The 20,078-nt window shown below is 46.4% G+C and overlaps 1 protein-coding gene across 2 annotated transcripts in view; it reads right to left on the bottom strand.

The window, feature by feature from the left end:
• Nucleotides 1-5,899: 5,899 nt before the first annotated feature.
• Nucleotides 5,900-20,078, bottom strand: part of Ppp1r21 (protein phosphatase 1, regulatory subunit 21) — a 58,244-nt gene continuing 44,065 nt past the window's right edge. For both annotated transcript variants that reach the window (NM_028658.4, XM_017317677.1), the window contains 7 exons: nucleotides 18,983-19,075; nucleotides 16,887-17,129; nucleotides 15,453-15,485; nucleotides 13,716-13,832; nucleotides 11,754-11,852; nucleotides 10,286-10,414; nucleotides 5,900-6,583 (listed from right to left, as the gene is read on the bottom strand). In NM_028658.4, the coding sequence (NP_082934.3) occupies nucleotides 6,554-6,583; nucleotides 10,286-10,414; nucleotides 11,754-11,852; nucleotides 13,716-13,832; nucleotides 15,453-15,485; nucleotides 16,887-17,129; nucleotides 18,983-19,075 (744 nt within the window). In that variant the 3' untranslated portion in view covers nucleotides 5,900-6,553. The remainder of the gene's footprint in view (nucleotides 6,584-10,285; nucleotides 10,415-11,753; nucleotides 11,853-13,715; nucleotides 13,833-15,452; nucleotides 15,486-16,886; nucleotides 17,130-18,982; nucleotides 19,076-20,078) is intronic.

Here is a 20,078-nt window from a genome sequence, read left to right as displayed (position 1 = left end):
GGAGAGCTGGAGAGATCGATGAGCAGCTAAGAGAGCTTGTTATTCTTGCAGAGGACGGTGGTTCAGTTCCCAGAACTGACACAGTTACTCACAAGCATCCATAACTCCAGTTCCAGAGAATTGGCTCTCTCCTGATCTCCACGGCACCGAGCAAGCCCACAGTGCTCATACAGAAATGCAGGCTAACCTTCATAACTACACATCGCACACCTTATTCCACTTGGGGATTTTTACACTAGAGAAGATTTCCAATCAGCTGAAGAAGTTTTTGGTTGCTCTCATTTGGGGCTTCAGGCTAGTTGTTTCTGGTTGTTTCCACATGCTTGCCGATGCTATGGTCTGTTAGTTTTTGTTGTTGTTTGTTTGTTTCTAATGCAAATGCTAGTTACCTCTGTCTTGTAGTGACTAAATACTTGGCAGAAAAAAACTCAAGGGAGGAAAGTTTTATTATGACTACTGGGTCTAGAGAGATGTTACCATCCCGGAAGGGAGGGTACAGTGGCAGACTACTACGTGCCAGGGTTGTTCACATCTCTGTGGTCCAGGAAGCAGAAAGAGCAGGCTGGATGGTGGGCAATATAACCCAGTGACCAACTTCCACCAGGTATGTCTTTTTTGTTTGTTTGTTTTTATATTTACCTAAATTTTTTGCTTTTTGTTTATTAGATATTTTCCTTATTTACATTTCAAATGCTATCCCGAAAGTTCCCTATAACCTCCCCCCACCCTGCTCTCCTACCCACCCACTCCCACTTCTTGGCCCTGGCGTTCCCCTGTACTGGAGCATATAAAGTTTGCAAGACCTAGGGGCCTCTCTTCATAATGATGGCCAACTAGGCCATCTTCTGCTACATATGCAGCTAGAGAAACAAGCTCTGGGGGTACTGGTTAGTTCATATTGTTGTTCTACCTATAGGGTTGCAGACCCCTTCAGCTCCTTGGGTACTTTCTCTAGCTCCTCCATTGGGGAGTGGGGGGGGGCCTGTATTCCTTCCTATAAATGACTGTGAGCATCCACTTCTGTATTTGCCAGGCACTGGCATAGCCTCCCACAAGACAGCTATATCAGGGTCCTTTCAGCAAAATCTTGCTGGCATATGCAATAGTATCTGGGTTTGGTGGCTGATTATGGGATGGATCCCCGGGTGGGGTAGTCTCTTGATGGTCCATCCTTTTGTCTTAGCTCCAAACTTTGTCTCTGTAATGCCTTCCATGGGTATTTTGTTCCCCATTCTAAGGAGGAATGAAGTAGCCACATGTTGGTCTTCCTTCTTGATTTTCTTGAGTTTTGCAAATTGTATCTTGGGTATTCTAAGTTTCTGGGCTAATGTCCATTTATCAGTGAGTGCATATCTAGTGACTTCTTTTGTAATTGGGTTACCTCACTAAGGATGATATCCTCCAGATACATCCATTTGCCCAAGAATTTCATAAACTCATTGTTTTTAATAGCTGAGTAGTACTCCATTGTGTAAATGTACCACGTTTTCTGTATCCATTCCTCTGTTGAGGGACATCTGGGTTCTTTCCAGGTTCTGGCTATGATAAATAAGGCTTCTATGAACATAATGGAGCATGTGTCCTTATTACCAGTTGGAACATCTTCTGGGTATATGCCCAGGAGAGGTATTGCTGGACCTTCCGGTAGTACTATGTCCAATTTGAGGAACTGCCAGACTGACTTCCAGAGTGGTTGTAAAAGCTTGCCATCCCACCAGCAATGGAGGAGTGTTCCTCTTTCTCCACATCCTCGCCAGCATCTGCTGTCACCTGAATTTTTGATCTTAGCACCAGGCATGTCTTATACTTAAAGATTCTATAGTCTTCAAAATGGTCTACAAGAGGGGCCCTGAGCATCCAAAGCCTAACCCTGTGTTTCTGATATTAACTGTGATGATGGTCAAGGACTTAGAGTGCCATGTTACAAGTCATCTCAGTTCACCTAACAGTGTCTTACCGCCTCTCCAGAAGCAACAGCTCTGTGTGTAGGAGAACTGAGTTCTTGGGATACAGAACAAATGATTCCTCGTCACTGCGGTTCTCACACACTTGGCCAATTGTTATCTGCCAACGATGTTACTACCTTCATGTTAAATCCCATTTTTATATGACAACCCAGTTTATCAGCTTGAAGGGCCAGCAGCACCGAATCTGACAACTTAATGGAGGGTGATGTTGACGAATGACAATTCATACTCACCAAACAGTGAGACATGTTCATCCGTCCCTCAAGCTGTGCCCGAAGGCTCTTCTCCACGCTGCCACTTCTGGTTGTTCCAGTGTGCACAGTGCCTGCAGGTGTCAGGAGCCAGGTAATGAGCTAATGGACCGCCCTTTGCCATTCGACAGTCTTTCTGTTTTTCCCATTGGAATTTATCACATTTTTTTTATTAAAACACATGTTTATTAACTAAGAGTGGGAGTAAATGCATTTCTAATTTCTTTTTTGTTTAAGGGTATATGTCTGTCTCTGGGTAGGTGTGTACGCATGAGTTTGATGCCCACTGAGACCAGAGCGTGCTGTCAGGTCCCCTGAAGCTGAACTTAGAGGTGGTGAGCTACCTGATGTGGGTGCCAGGAACTGAATTTCAGTTTTCTGCAAGGACAGAAGGTACCCTTAATTACTGAGCCATCTCCCCAGCCCCATGAATAAGTTAAAATGTTAGAGATGAAATCTCTACTAAGAGATGTGTGTACTTGATCTACTTCCTGGTTTCCCAAATTTTTCAACAATATGCATAGAATACATAATCAAGAAAAAATAGGGAATATTGTTTTAATAAATTCTCCAGAGAGCAAGTCAGTCTTGTGTTGTTGTTTATGGTTTTCTGTGTTTGGCTCTGTGTGTGTGTGTATGTATGTGCATGTGTGTGTATGTGTGTGTGTATGTGTGTGTATCTGTGTGTGTATGTGTATGTATGTGTGTGTATGTGTGTGTATGTGTGTGTATTGTGTGTGTGTTTGTGTATATGTGTGTGTGTATGTGTGTATTGTGTGTGTATGTGTGTATATATGTGTGTGTATGTGTGTGTGTGTGTATGTGGGTGTATGTGTGTATGTGGGTGTATGTGTGTGTATGTGTATATGTGTGTGTATGTGTGTATGTGTGTGTGTGTACTGTGTGTGTGTATGTGGGGGTATGTGTGAATGTACTGTGTGTGTGTGGGTGTATGCGTGTGTGTCTGTGCTGTATGTATATGTGTGTGTCTATCTGTGTATGTGTGTGCGCATATGTATGTGTGTGTGGGTGGGTGTGTATGTGTGTGTGTGTGTGTGTATTGTGTGTATGTATGTGTGTATATGTGTGTGTTTGTGTGTATGTGTGCGTGTATGTGTGTGTGTGTATTGTATGTGTGTGTATGTGTATATTGTGTGTGTGTGTCTGTGTATGTGTGTGTATGTGTGTGTGTGTGTGTGTGTGTGTGTGTACCTCAGTCACTATCTGCTTAGGGTAAGAATCTTCCCTCCTTTCTGTGCACATCTTAAGGAGAGAGAACATTTCTGAGAGGGGGCTGAAGTGGTAAGCAGAGGCCTGCCATGAGAACTGAGGGAGAGACAGTGACTGCCCACAATGTGAAGCAGAGAACAGCAGATCCGCCACACACGGGGAACAACCAAGACAGAGCCCAGTGAGTCAGGAGGCTCCTTAGTCCAGTCTCAGATATCTCCTTAATATGGAGTCTCAAATGTTGCCTAATCGGACCTCAAAGTCCTGGACCCAAATGCTCCCCTGCCTCAGCCCCCCAGTAGCTGGGACTCAGGTGCACGCCATCATACCCAGCTTGAGATTTCTTTAAGACAAGTTGGCTGAATGCCCGATGGATTTGGCTTCAGTGGAAGGAGAATTGCACGCCTGGGGAAAAGCTCTGGCGAAAAGCTTGGGAACAGACCAGTGCACCACAAGCAATACTTGTTTGTCTGCTTGTTTGTTTTTAAAGGTCATTATTAATTCCAGAGATGACCAAGATCTCTGTAGGAAAGAAGTCATGCATGACACGACTTGGATAACCATGTGCACTTCAACAGTCACAGGGAAGCTTATATTGAATAGCAACATGATCAAATGTTGAAGTAACCGATTTAAGGAGGCAGTATTGTGTGAATGGTGGGGGCGGGGAAGCACACAAAATGTCTCCCAATGCAGGGCCAGGGCTCAGCAGGAAAAAAAAAAAAAATCACAGGATAAGTACATGCCATTTGAGAACATAAAGACCAAACCAGTGAGTGGAAGAGCTTTTCTCTCTACAGAGCCCACGGTAAGCAGGGGATTGGGGGACTGTTTTTGTTTGTTTTACCTCAGTATATGCTTGGCCCACGTATTAGAAGGTGTGGCCCTGCTGGAGTAGGCATGTCACTGTGGGCATGGGCTTTAAGACCCTCATCCTAGCTGCCTGGAAGCCAGTCTTCTCCTAGCAGCTTCAGATAAAGATACAGAACTCTCAGCTCCTCCTGCACCATGCCTGCCTGGACGCTGCCATGTTCCCACCTTGATGATAATGGACTGAACCTCTGAACCTGTAAGCCAGCGCCAATTAAATGTTGTCCTTATAAGAGTTGCCTTAGTCATGGTGTCTGTTCACAGCAGTAAAACCCTAAGACATGTCTATTTCAAGACTTTCATAATAAGTGATGACAACCAAGTTAGTGGCATAAATCCACTCAACTCGTTTCGATAACTGGAAGATTTGTATGGGAGAGAATGCGTATTTTAAAATGTCAGGGGCTGGGGCGGCTCAGTGGTTAAGACTACTTGCTGCTCGTGCAGAAGGCCTGGCTTCAGTTCGCAACACCCACATGACAGCTTACAACAGACAGGCTGTAACTCTGCTTCCAAGCGACTCAATGCACTCTTTTGGCCTCTGCAGGCACCAGGCCCAAGTGGGGTGCGTGCGTAGGCATACCTGTAGGCGAAGCAGTAATATACAGAAGAAAATAAAAATTAATTTCTTTTTAAGTCAGAATAGAAAAACAATCATGCCAGAGGCTGGAGACTCAGCTAAGAGTGGCTGCTACTCTTGTAGAGCCCTATTCCCAGCAAGGCTCACACAACCACCCACAGCAGTACCCACGGGACCCTACGCCGCTGGCTTCTACAGGCACCTGCTCTCATAGGTACATAAATATGTACATGATTTTTTTAATGAATTTTTTTTAAAAAAGAAAAAATTATGCCAAAGGGGAACACTGTATCCAGCCTTGAAGTGAATCTAAGAAGCTGGCTAGCAGCGCACAGGCTTCTGAATAAAGGTGTGAAAGGGGAAGCTGGATAAAGTCTCAGAGACCGAGAAATTCAATCCTTTACCCTCCACATACAATGCACCTGGAGTGTGATGCCCCAACCAGAGCCGTCTCGGGCGTCTCGGTGAGCAGGCTCAGGCGCCTGCTCCTGACTGTGGCCTTGGCCCTCCAAGCCTCAGGTTTTTTCTTTTTCTTTTTTTTTTTTTTTTAAAGATTTATTTATTTATTATATGTAAGTACACTGTAGCTGTCTTCAGACACACCAGAAGAGGGAGTCAGATCTCGTTAGGGATGGTTGTGAGCCACCATGTGGTTGCTGGGATTTGAACTCAGGACCTTCGGAAGAGCAGTCGGGTGCTCTTACCTGCTGAGCCATCTCACCAGCCCCCTCAGGTTTTTTCTCTGCAGGACCGTGATAAGCCACTGAGCACAAGGCACACGCCTGTGGCCTTGGGAGTAGGGTACAGGGAGAGGCACCCTGGGGTTGTCCAGGGAGAGCTGAAAGGGCTTAGGGTCCTTGTTTGAAGAGTGGTCTCCAGCAAAAGCCAAGGGTCTCCTACAGGCTAACCTGTGCAACTGCTCAGTTAAGAAGGCCACCTCTCAGTCAGCTGGGACCGGATGCGGTTCAGTGTCTCTCACCACACTGTCACAGACCGAAAAGTTCACGTGGGTACGAATTTATTGACAGAATTTCCTTTAGCAATTATTTGAACACAGAGAGTGTACTGTACAGCTGCAGACATGACAGCGAACCCATAGGCTCTAGAAGGCTGTAAGGCTTGTCACCTTCAAGGGACAAGGGGGAAGGGGAGGGAAAGGGATGGAGAGACATGGCAAGGGAGAGACTCTTTTAAAAGGAATCTGAGATGTCTTTCAGTTTTCAATTATAGGAAGAAATGACAATACAGGAAGTAATGACATCTGACAATTTAAGCATTTTATCCAGAAACATATATCTATTCCATAGATACCAAATCCATTACCATATAATTGAGTTTGAAAATATACAAAATATTTGTTGTTCTTACATACTGAAATTAAATCCTAATTTTAAAAAGTGCACAGTAAAAACAGCGTAAGGAAACCTACAATGTCCACGGGTATGTGTACTGCTTTCCATCTGACTGTCAACATGGGGCTCTGTATTTGCTTCTGTTCACAAATATTCTTCAAAGGTCTCCAGGTCACAGACAGCACTGGCTCATCTACCAAGTCCAAGGGCACACGGCTTCCCAGCGGTCACCAGCACTGGCTGTGGAGTCTGGCTCGAGTCTCAGGGCAGAACAGTCACTGCGGTGGCAGCCTAGGTCATCAACTACCGATTCCGGGTCTTCTTAGAATTCCCCTGTGCAAAGAAAAGTGTCCACCCTAAGAACACAAGTTTCACAAGTGTTCTCACAGCGTCCAAAGCAAGCTGCCAGGGGCCTTGCTGTGCCGTGCAGCACGGTGGCTTCCCACACAGACAGCCTGCGTGGCAGCTGTCACTCCGCCATCACAAAGCTTCTGACTCCCCGCTCCCCATCCCAGACCCAATCTCTCCCAGGGCCGAGGGCGGATGAGATAGAAAAGCGGGTGAATACTCAGTTTACCGAAATTCCTTTTCTTACGAAATTTCAGGAAACAAAATAGTTTTGGCCCAAATATTTTTGTTGTTGCTTAAATCCACAGGTTTTGGAGCAGTGGCTCTCGACCTTTCTGCTATGAATTGTCATGTCAGTAACTGTGTTTTCCAAGGGTCTGAGGTGGCCCCTGAGAGAGGGTCATTCAAGCCGCAGGGTGAAACCCGCTGTTTTAGAGCTGTTTTAGAGCTCGGAGTAGTGGCACAGAGCTCTCTCACGGGGTGCTCTCACGACGTTCTCCTCTCTCTGGAGAGGGTCGCTTCTTAGGACTGCATTCCAATGAAGTCCCTAAATGATGACTTCCGCACACTATGTCTTCCCATAAATGGGCGACATTGGCAGAGTACAGACACTGAGAGCAAGATTACGGCACACATGGTAGAGATTGTACTCGGCATCCAGTGGATAAACGCTCGCTCGGCACAAGGAGACGACAGTACAGCAATATAAACAGCCAGGAAGTAGGGTGTGTGCTGGACAGTTTATGTCCAGTTGACACAGCTACAGTCATCTGAGAGGAGGGAACATCAATTAAGAAAATACCTCCATAAGATCAGGCTGCAGGCAAGGCCATAGGGAATTTTCTAAATTAATGATTGATGGGGGAAAGCCCAGTCCATATGGGTGGTGCCATCCCTGGGCTGGTGGTCCTGGGTTCTGTAGAAAAGCGGGCTGAGCAAGCTATGAAAAGCAAGCCAGTAAGCAGCACTCTATGGCCTCTGCATCAGCTCCTGCCTCCATGTTCCTACCATTTGAGCTCCAGTCCTGACTTCCTTCAATGATGAGCAGCAATGTGGAAGTCTAGGCTGAATAAACCCTTTCTTCTCCAAGCTGCTTTTGGTCACAGGGTTTCATTGCAGCAGTAGAAACCCTGACTAAGAAGAGTAGGAAGCAAAACCCAGAGCTGACAGAGTGGCCCGAGAAGGACTAAGAACACCACTCAGAACTAGAGAGGTCTCCTATCTGAATTGGTGTCTTTTGAGACAATGTTAGACTCACTATCCCCTTGCTGGCCTCCCAGGATGCATGTGTACCTCGGGGGAATGAAGGGCTTCTCTAGGATCACAGTCACTGCTTCGTAAATCCTACACCTAGCTTTCTCAAAGTCGTCTACCATACATTAAATCATAGAGAAACTAAGTATGATCTCTTTAGTGTGTGTGCTTCCTACTATGACTAGAAATGTAATCAAGTCATGAAAATAAGGGGAGGCAGTCACAGAAAGGAGCCTGCCCACTCTCTGTTCCCTGTTCCCAAGGTGGCTGGTAACCAGCACAGAGATGGCCCAGATAAGTAGGAGCAACACGTCCCCCACACAGGGAGAAGGCAGTGAGTATCCTGAACTGATCGATCCTGAGAAGTGGAAAGTGATGCACAGCACACTCCTCCGATGGAGAACACAGTATATGCTCCAAGGAGACCTTGCTGATCAGAGCCCTGGTCTACACCACTGGCACAAAGCTGCAGCTGTGCCTCTCTACTGCCGCTTCAGCTCACAAACGGGTGCATGAGCTATGGACGTGCAGGGATCATCTGAGATGAGACACAGAACTGAACGCCTTCAAGTTTACATAGAAAAGAAGTCACCATTCAGTAACACAGGCATGGACTATGTCAATGCACCCCAGCCTAAGCACATTATCCATGTATCTAACGAGACTGCCTCAGACTAAGGATCTCTGAGAAACAAACCCACCAGGAATCCTGGAGAACGGTTAGCATCCCTAGGTTCTATGGACAGCTGTGAGAATAAATAAAAGGCTCTATTCCACTCTGGGGCATAGACACAAAGATGGCCTGTGATGGTTTGTATGTGCTCAGCCCAGGGAGTGGCACTATGAGAAGGTTTGGCCCCATTAGAGTAGGTGTGTCACTGTGGGCTTTAAGACCCTCGTCCTAGCTGCCTGGAAGTCAGTATTCTGCTAGCAGTCTTCAGATGAAGATGTAGAACTCTCAGCTCCTCCTGAACCATGCCTGCCTAGATGCTGCCATGTTCCTACCTTAATGATTTTGGACTGAACCTCTGAACCTGTAAGCCAGCCCCAGTTAAATGCTGTCCTTAGTTGCCTTGGGGGGCTGGAGAGATGGCTCAGCGGTTAAGAGCACCTACTGCTTTTCCGGAGGTCCTGAATTCAATTTCCAGCAACCACATGGTGGCTCACATCCATCTGCAATGAGATCTGATGCCCCCTTCTGGTGTGTCTGAAGATAGCTACAGTGCACTCATATAAATAAAATAAATAAATCTTAAAAAAAAAAAAAAAAAAAGAGTTGCATTGGTCATGGTGTCTGTTCACAGCAGTAAAACCCTAACTAAGACAGGGCCATATCCCACCCCAGAGATGCCTGCACATACAAGTTTATTGCTGCTGTATTCACAATAACAAGGGAAGGAACCCAGCCTAGATGCCCAACAACAGATAAAGAGATGATGAAAATGTGAGATATTATAATTTCCAATATTGTTCAGCTGTAAGATAATGAGATCTGCAGGAAAATGGATGGACTTAGGAGGTATAGTAATAGCTAATATTATAATACTATTGTGATTATAATAATAATAGAGGTAGCCTAAACTAAAACAGAAATAGAACCATGTTCCCCCTCATATATGGATCCTAGCCGCTGATGTAGACATGGATGCATGGACCAGGCAGGCCTAAGTGTGGACACGGGACAACGCAGAGAAGAAACTGAGGAGCTGACAGTGTGATGAGGAGGACCATGAAGGCACAGAGACACAGGATCCAAGGAAGAGGTTCCTTCTTTTATCTTGTGGTGGATAACTGAATAAAGATGTAATGGAAGCCAGGCATTGGCGAACACCTTTCATCCCAGCACTCAAGAGGCAGGGGCAGGCATGAGTTCCAGGCCACCCTGGTCTATATAACAAGTTCCCAGACAGACAGGGCTACACAGAGAAACCCTGCCTCAGGAAAGAAAAGAAAAAGAACAAAACACAAAACAAACAAACAATAAAAAGGAACAGGTAGTGAAAGTGTAACCTAGTGAGGCCTGTGGTCTCAGAACACAGGGTTCACTGAGAGTCAAGAGCTTGGGATGGGGTGTTTGAGCGGCTTCCTGAAGCTGTGTGTGGCTTTTATTTGAGAATTAACTAGAATACAGATTGTCCTGAAGAAAGCACGTTGCTAAGGGTTACCCAGTAACCATTAGGGTCTCATACAGAGAGCCCGGCATGCCCCTCCTGAAGCCATCTTCTAGTCCCTCACTCTGACACCATGTCAAGAGGCAGCAAGCCGGACCGCAGCTTAGACTCAGCCAAAGAAACATACTTTTCTTTTGGGAGGGGAAAGTGATGTGAAGGAAGAGGGGTCCCAAGTACTTTCCTCTTACAGGCAGAACAGTGCGGTATTTTCTAGCAGCTGCACTAAACACGCCGGTGTGTCTGTCAGGCTGCCCCCACACACCTTACTGGCCATCTTGAGCGTGTCAATCTCCTCCCTCTGTTTGGACAGGGTCTCGTTCATGCTGCATAGGTGGTCGCTCATCATGCTCAGCTGATCCTCGTAGCTCCGCTTGGTGGTCATCAGCTCGTCCTAAACAGCAGGGAAAGAAGAGAGGTCGTCAAAGGCCCCAGCCACCACCCAGACGCATCCTGTAGTACAAATATCTGTGAGAGCAGCCCATCGCAATGCCCGAGTTGATCAGTTAATGCAGGGTTAAGTAAGGCACTGGCCAAATGGAAGACCCAAGTTAAAAGAACTGGGAAAAAAACGTGTCAGCCTTCAAAGAGTGTGCTCATGACTCATTTGCCAAACAATTCCGGACTGGAGGCTGGAGCAATAAAGTGTTTGCCTTGGAGCGGGAGGCCCCAAGTTCGTCCCTAGAAGTAAAAAGAAGGTGGACCTGGGTGTGCACACTAGGAATCGCAGCCCTGGGGAGAGGGAGACAGATCCCTGAGACTCTCTGACAAGCTAGCCACCCTACTGGGGCAAAGAGACCCAGTCTCAAAAGAAAAAGGTGGCCAGCTCTGAAGGAGCACCACCCAAGGCTGTCCTCTGGTCTCCACACGCATGCGCACACACATGCACCTGCGCTTACAAAATCCAAGCACTCTCTTCTTGGCTGGGTAAGAACTGTCAAAAGTCTGAAGGTGAAATGACGCTTCCGAACCTTCCCGGTGTTGAAACCTCTGCCCAGGCCCCAGGCATCTGCACCGTCCCCGAAGGCAGCTCCTCTCCTCCCACCTCCCGCTCTCCTCAGCCTCTTGAATAAACTGCAGTAATCTTAACTACTTGAGAACAGGTTGCTGTGTTCCAGGGTTTTCCCATGCCTACCTCTTGTTGATATCAAGATTAGCAGGTTATAGTCACCAAAGCCAAAGGGCACTCATTCATTCACTCATTCATTCATTCCAAAACTCTCTGCTAAATACCGACGGTGGAGAACACAGAAAATGTGGCCCCACACTCTTGTTTTAACAAGATGAAAGAGGCCAGCAGTCCAGCTCAACAGGGGTTTCCTGAAAGGCACGGTTTGAAACTGCAATCTGATTTATCTACTTATGTATTTATTTAATTATATATTAAATTAAATACATATGTTTTATAGCCCCACTCAGGTTTATTTAGGTCAGTTCTGAAACAAGACAGAATACTATGTATAGCCCAATCCTCCAGCCAATCCTGAGTGCTCACAAGAAAGGGGAAACAAATAGCAAATGCAGACTGTGGAAGGATTTAAAACTAGCTTCAAGTCAGATACAAGTAAGACGGCCAGTCTCTGTCTGATATGAGCAACTGTGACTCTAAGGTGACTGAGAAATAAAGTGGTGTGGAGCATGTGTCAAGACCAGACATCACTGGTTCCCACAGAAGGCTGGCTTCACTGTCAGTGAAAACCACTAATGTGCTGAGGTCACATGAAGGAGCTCACCTGAAGCCTGCTGATGTTCTGACTGGCTAGCCTCATCTCCTCTGTCAGTGTCTCCTTCGACTTCTCCGCCAGGGCTAGTCTCTTAGAGAGCGCACGGCACTGTACAATCAAAACACCAAATCTTATCCTTGGAAAGGTAGCAGGTTATACTCACCAAAGCCAAAGGTCGCTCATTCATTCCCTCATTTACTCATCCCAAAACTCTCTGCTGAATACCTCTGCACAGCCCCCAGGCATCTGCACCTTCAGAGGTGGTCCAGCTCAGCAGTCTAATGGCCAATGGTTACAAGCACATAAGAACACTCTCCATTTTCACAGAACCTATTTGTACTAGTGAGGATAAAGGACTGTAGTTATCTCAAAAGTGGCCACAGGCCGACAAGCATGGCAGACTTGGCTTCTAAGTTCTTCACTAAAGGTCTCAATCCCAGAACCAAAACATCCTTATAACCCACCCAGTAGCCTCACACGCCCACCTGGGGAGGCAGGTGGTTTTTCTAGGAGTTTTACTAAACCCAGATGGTGCAAGGCAGAGCAGGTGAAAGGAAGAAGAGAAAACTTGATTTCACACTATTGTTCAACAAGGAGGATGTGCAGAGAGAGACACGTGTGAATGCTGGGTGGACACCAGCTGTCTGTTCTCGTACAGGGTGGCAGTACTTCCTGTTTATAGATGAGAACGAACTAGGGCAATCTAAAACCTCTTGTACCATAGTCGTGCTGAAAACATTTACTCAAGTAGGCAGATCTCATGAAAACCAGACAGCCTAAAATCCCCTAGTTATTATTTGTTCTCGAGAGACTCTCAGGACAGTTTGTACAATCAGTCTAACCACTTCCCTCTGTGCTCAGCAATGAACTCCCAAGAGAGAGAGAACATGCAAGACACAGGCCCCAGGAAGATGACAGTCACAGCTGGGACACCAACCCAGAGAGCAGGCAGGGAACCAGAAATGATGGCATCAGCTGCGGGTATGGCTCAAGAAATAGCAGTCCACTGTCAGCCAGGCCCCCAACTCTCTACACTGTAACAAGCAGCCACACATGACCAACCCATCAAAGGTGGGTGCGGCAGCTTCCTAAACATTGGACTAGACACAGTCTTATTTTAACAAGAAAAACTCAAAGTCCTTCTCTACCTTTAGCAAACTGACTGGCTATTAACCTCTTCATTCCTGCGGTGTTCAACACAAGCCTAGATAAAGCTAGTGTGCCACCCCTCCCTTTTTGCTTTAACAACTTAGGTAGTGTAATTCTCTGCCTGCCATCTGTGATTCATTCTTACTATAAAGTGTCAAAGGCTTAAAGACCCTGCATGCACCCACCCAACCTTCTATCTTCTTTATTTAATAATACTTAATAATGATTAAGATAAGTATTTAATAATACTTATCTCATTCACTTCCTCTCCACCACACACACACACTCATAAACACACACACACACACACACACACATACAAGGAACCTGCAGTTTGGTCCCTGGAACCCACATAGTGGAAGAGAGCCAACTTGTGTAAGCTGTTTTCTCCCATCTACTTGTGCTGTGACACTCACACACATACAGAGCAAGCAAACCTAAAGACAAAACGTATCAGGTACATCCAGCTTATCACCTTGTGCTTGTAAAATCCCCGTATCTGTGCATGTCCTCTACCACTAAGACAAGTAAGCTCTACTAATCCTACAAAACCCGCAGCATGGGGCCATGGAAAGGCTGCCATAACTCCATCCTCTCTCTGGCAGGAACTTGGACATGACACAGGAAGCTGTACACTTGATGAAATGAACATTCTGGAGCGGCTCAGACTAATCACCATGAGCTACAAACAATCCAGACATAGAAAGACATAGACAGAAAGTGCAGGGGACGGTGGCTCTCTTCCATCAGATAAGAGAACAGCACAGTGGTCTGACTCTAGCAGGGTCAGGGAGAAGTGGCAGTCTCACCGTGTCCACTCACCTCGGCGTAGAAGTGCACTGACTTACTGTCAGCCAGCTGCAGCTGAGATGTGAGCTCCGCTATCCTGGCCATGTAGTGACTCTTAATTAGGTCTTCACGGGACTCAACATCCGGAGCCTAAACAGAACACGAACGCACCAGAGATGCCAGTGAGCAGGGCAATTCTGGCAAAGGACACAAGGACCACGGCTCCGCCCTCTTTCCTGGAACCTCACAGGACCCACACAGTTCCCAAACGTCAGTCATGGCAGGAAAACAGACCAGATTTCCTTAGCCAGCACCTGCGGGTCTGTGTCTTAGTGCTCCCCAGAAGGCAGCAAGCAGCACTGTGGTGACATAGGGAAGCCCCGTGGGTCATGCCTTTCCAGGCACCACATTTTTCACTCATCTGCTCATTCATTCATTCATGGTCTTTGAGGTGTTTGCTTGTTTTTAAGTTTGAAGGTCGCTGAGCATCCAGGGCTAAATGCAAATTCACAATCTTCCTTCATGACAGACATGAGGCACCACACACAGTTCTGACCAGCTTTTAGCAGCTACAAACCTAACTTTCAAAATCTCCATGTTTCTGACAAATATGTCCTCTTTAACGGGAAGAGGGCACAGAACTGGGGGGGGGTGGTATTTATTGGAAACACTCTGTTTTTTATTAGCATATAATCATTATATATATAGCACTGGGTTTCAGTTCGTATATTATACATTTTGCCTGTGCCCCAACTCCCCATCTTCTCCTTTTTTCCCCTTCTCCCATTAGTTCTATCATTCTTTCTATAGTCACAGATATGGTTTTCTATATCTTTATATAATCTAGGACCCACAAATGGAGAAAATATAACATTTATTTTTCTGAGCCTGACCTTATCTACTTTACATGATAATCTCTAGTTATATCCATTTTCTTGCAATATCATTGTTTATGGCTTCATGAAATTCCCCTGTGTATACACAGCACATTTTCTTTGCCATTTCTCTGCTGACGGGCACCTAGATTGACTGCGTGACCTGATCCTCTGAACACTGCTGCAATAAACATCTAAGTGAATAGTGCTGGGCTGTGTTCACTCACAGCCCTTCTACATTTAGAACAGTCATTTTTTTTTACACTTAAATTTTCTTCAGGAAAATGTAAAGCTCTTAAAAATACTAATAAATTAAATAAAACTGCAAGGTTTTATTTATGGCCTTTGTCTCAGACTGGTATTTCCCCTGGTTGCACTACCAATAATACACAATTGATGCAAACTTAAAAGTATACAAATCTCAATATTACCTTTGACATAAATAGCGAAATCACAGAATCTGCCGGCCTCCTAGGACCACAGCATCTTCACTAAGCAATGACCTCAGTTACCTCAGTTTTCTTTTTCTGGTCACTTGCAAAACCATGCTCTTCAAGTACTTCAAAATTCAAATGTGTAAGCTCACATGGAGGCCTAAAAAACCAAGTCTTCCCAGCTGCCCTCGGCCTCACACACCTGGCACAGAACACAGAACAATGGCCTGCGGCCAGGCAGGGGTGCATCAGTCCCACTCTGAACGCTGGCCGCTGAACAAGACATTTGCTAAACCTGGCTCTAACAGCCTTCTAGTGAAGAAGGACAGCATGCAGGAAGTGAGAAAGGCAGCCTGGAAGCATCGTTGAGAGGGAAGCACAAAGACAGCTACCACACGACTCTGCTCGCAAACCTGCACCACACACAGGCTAAGGAGCACCATGATCCGAGCACACATTACCTCACTGTCTGGCGTCCTGGTTAACATCCCAACCTGCAACATAAAGAAAAATACTGTTAGAGCAGGAGGCTTACATCTCAGACACAGAGGCTAGCGGTCTATAGCGCATGCTCGTCTCAGCCTGTGCTAGAGCACAGAACATTTATAATTTATATCACGGCTCTGAGCGTTCAGCGCGGCTTCTGCCTTGAGGCTGAATGGCCACTGCCAAATGCTCGAGCGAAATGCTGATTAACCCAACAAACTATCGGAAGAGCAAGAGGATGACGGGCTCTGACCCTGTTATATCATTTCCAAAGCAGTAGCCAGAGATGGCTGTATGGAGACCACAAATCTTACAACGTGCTGACTGAAAATCATAAACAAACACCGCATAAAAACTCAAAAGGAAAAGGCATACTTCAACATGGTGTTATGAAGCCATTAACATTTGAAACTTAAATATATAAGTTTAGGTAAATTATAGTACAACTCCATTTTGTCTGGCTTGCTTTTATAGATTAAGACTCCAAAAACAGGATAGAGGTGGCTCAATGGTAGATAGCTTGCCTCATATTCACAGACCCTTGGTTCAATCTTGACCACTACCACCACCCCTTAAAAAACAGAAAAGATGTCAAAAACAGGTATAACCACAAGATTTAAGCTACTGTCCTGGGTGGTAGGTTGGGTCGAGGGCAGAAGGACTTAAGGGGACAACTACTGGGTCATTCTAAGAGGGTTCTACTTTACTCTCAGTGGGTTCCACCTCACTCTCATAAGTTCTGACCATCAGGGAGGACCTCCAGCCGACAGTTCTCACACACTCTCAACCACCCTCAAGTGTACCATTCTTCTATCCCAGGCCTCTGACCACTCCCTTTGTAAAGACTGCATAGTGTTTGAGTGTGCTTGATCCAGAGAGTGGCACTATTAGGAGGTGTGGCCTTGCTAGAGGAAGTGTGTCATTGTTGGTGTGGCTTTAAGACCCTCATCCTAGCTGCCTGGAAGCCAGTCTTCTCCTGCCTGCCTTTGGGCTCAGCTCCTCCCGCTCCACGCCTGTCTGGATGCTGCCATGCTCCCTCCTTGATGGTAACGGACTGAGCCTCTATTTAAAGCAATAGAAACCGATATGTAATTTATATGGGCTTGTTTATGTCTCTCTAAACTCACAGGTGATGAGGAGGGGCTCTTGGGAGATGGCCTCCTGGACATTTATAAAACAGAGGCCCAGGCTGCTCATTCACGTATGCATGTGACAACATGGAGTGCAAAGACGGTCAACAGTGACACGGAAGTACACCCTGGGGAAGCCGGAAGTACACCTTGGACAGACACCTACCCACTCTTTGAATTTCCCGGCCTCCTGCTGTTCATAAGCCACCCAGTTTCTGCCATTTTGTTGTAGGAACAGGACTGGAGTAGGTCGGGTCTTTATCAAACAGGAAGACTCACCAGACTGGTGCTCTGCACAGGCTCTGTCAGGACCTTGGCTGCAGCCTCCTCCTGGCTGGAAGCAATGGGCACAGTCGCATTCTCCTGGGCCAGCCCAGGCAGCTGGGCACTGGTGGTGCCCCGCAGCCTGTCTGCAATCCGTTGGTTTTCTTTCTCCAGCTTGATTTTGGCTAACTGTGCTTCTAGCATCCAATGTTCTTTCTCCTGCTCCAGCTTAGAAATCTTTTCCAAACTCTGCTGAACCTATAAAAGCACCAGGGGTTAGAGAATGACAGGGACAGAATGTAGTGGGGACAGAGACTGCACAGAACAGGAGCCAGAAAACAACACAGACGAACACTATACAAGGGGACACCAAGGAACAACCTGAAATTCAAAAACTGAACCAACTATTTAAAAGGCTGTATCCATCAACAGCCTTGGTGGGAAGAGAGTTCAGACAGAGAAGTGTGCCTCTGAGTTTGCTGGCTCAGCACTTCTGTTAACAAACTGGAAGTGCGCACGTACAGTCCCAGCTCTAGGCACTGAAGAGAGGTAGGGCCCACGGGGCGACTTCCAGAGCAATGAGCGAGCTCTCTTGGGAAAAAAAGAAAAAAAGGTGGATATTGCCTGAGGAACAACAATGGCTCGAGCCTCCTCTGGCCCCCCTGGGCCTGCACACAGACAGGGAAAAGGAGTTCAAAGGTGAAGGCGGTTAGAAAATCATCCAACAAAGGCATGTTCCATAGAACACATGAAGAATCCTTCATGGACAGGCATGTGTTTCGGGGATCCTCAAAGCAGAAAAAGCCAGCAAAAGTGAAAACAAAGTCAGAAGCACTAGCGTATAGCACAGGCACCCAGGCCCTGCTTGTCACCAGGCAGTAAGGAGACGCAGCCTCTCACTGTGCTAGAGAACCAAGCACAAAGGCAGGTGTTGGGGGACACGTGAACTTTCCCCCATGAGTGATGAACGCAGGTCAGGCCAGAGAGAGCATATGCACGCTACACAGCAGAACTGCATTTGTAAAGGCTTCATATCGGCCAACAAACAAAACCAGTCTACAAAAATGAATTTAAAAAAAAAGAAAGACAAGAAACCAAGGCGATCTGCGGTGTTAGAATGCAAGACAAGAGGCAACCGCAATTAGAGGACCTGTGGAAGGCCTTGATCCTGGGGCACACCTTCCACAGCGAAGCACTACCCCTCCACACCGCACCCCCGACACACATGCTTTAGAACTTGAGGTCCTGGTTACGGTAGTGAGGTCACTTGTGAAAACTGTGGCATGCAGTAGTGATCTGGATACCTTTCTGTATGTTACACTTTTAATTTTTTTAAGTAATTTGGGAGGTTGGAGAGATGGCTCAGCAGTTAATAGCACTAGCAGCTCTTGCACAGGACCCGAATTAGGTTCCCAGCACCCACATCAGGTGCCCACAGAGGCGAGAAGAGGGCATCAGGTCCCCCTGCTACATGGGAGCTGGGAATCAGACCAATGTCCTCTGGAAAGCAGTCAGTGTGACGCTGGGTAGTGCTATGGAAAAGCAGCCAGTGTGAACTAGGATAGTGCTATGGAAAGCTGTCAGTGTGAACCATGATAGTGCTATGGAAAAGCAGCCAGTGCTCTTAATGACTATGCCATTTCCTAGTCCTGTGAGGAGAATTCCCCCTAAGTACAATAAGTCAGATATTAAAGTAAATTAAATAAATATCTGGCAAATCTAAATTGATCAGTTTATACCAATTTCTAAAAGAAATAGTGCCTTCCGCACCATCTACTGCCCCCGATTCCACTGACCAGCAAAGGGAAAGTTCTATTCACATAAGAGGAAAAACCTGACAAGCCCCTCCCTCCCTCCCTCCCTCCCCCTGCCTCAGTATTCTGACAGCCACTTGTAGTGCTACGACTGAGCAGCAACCATGACAGTATCTAAGGCAAGAAGCCCTAGGTGTCAATGGCCAACGCCTCTGGTCCTCTATCAAACCTCAGCCGTACATGCCACAGATAGAGATCTGACTGCTGGAGCTCTCTGAGCCCCTCACTGCTCCATCTATCTTTAACCTCCAGCAGGATTGACCACCTCTGCTTTTTTACCAGACTCTGTTCCCATACCTGCTGTGCAAGGCCTTCCCGACTCTCTGTAGAGCTGAGGAGAACCCGGCGGTTGGCCACAGCTTCCCCGTAAGGCACAGACTCTGCGAGGGGCTAGGAAGAAAGCACTGTAGTCATTAACACGAAATGGAGTGTGATCCTAAACCAAGGTGGCTGTCAACATAGATGATTTCCTTTATTTCGAGTCAAAGGAAAACAAAAGACAGTTGTCACCTCTCCAGCTCAAACTCTATGCACTTGTACCAAAACACAGGCGGTGGCAAGGCAGGAAATGCCGAGCAGACAGCCCCACAGGCCTCTGCTGTGGGACAAATGGGGCATCCAGCAGAACAGAGAGGTGCTTCTCTCTCATGTAGTCATCACAGATCAGAGATAAAACACTTAAAAGTTAGAGGAGGAATACTATCTGAAGAAAGCACAGCTCATGTTTCTATAACCTGGGAAAGGGGCCTTGACTGAGAATGACCACCACAGAAGAAAAAGATCTATTGGGGCGGGGGTGGGGGCGGGGAGGAAGACAGGACCTGTTGCATGGCAAATAACATAAGGATCAAAATGTGTAGAATGCTGACTGTGTCAGTGGGCTTGCTGTCAGGCCTGACAAGCTGAGTTCTAGCCAAGGGACCCCTGTGGTGGAGAGAAGATGTCTTCAAGTTGTCCTCAAGGCTCTAAATACACACATGGTTCCTGTGCACTGCTCCTACCCACTCAGAATAAATACAATTAAAAAGTTCTACTCTAAAAACAGTACTATACCAAAACAGTAGAGAATATTTTCTACATGAAAAAAAAAAAGATTTTTAATCATGTTTATGTAGAAAATATATAGAGACAGGGTTTCTCTGTATAGCCCTGGCTGCCCTGGAACTCACTCTGTATACCCAGGCTGGCCTCGAACTCAGAAATATGCCTGCCTCTGCCTCCCAAGTGCTGAGATTAAAGGGTGCACCACCACTGCCCGGCTACAACAAAAATTCTTAATATAGGCTATCCAGGAGATATTGGGATGGATATGACCTAGACATACTGCATAAACGTAAGAAACTGTGAACAAATAGATTTTAAATATCCTTTAAAATTCTTGATATAGAGGGAA

This window comes from Mus musculus, chromosome 17 (genome assembly GCF_000001635.26).
Source record: "Mus musculus strain C57BL/6J chromosome 17, GRCm38.p6 C57BL/6J".
In the NCBI taxonomy this organism is placed as follows: domain Eukaryota; kingdom Metazoa; phylum Chordata; class Mammalia; order Rodentia; family Muridae; genus Mus; species Mus musculus.
This window is presented reverse-complemented; position numbering and strand designations above follow the sequence as displayed.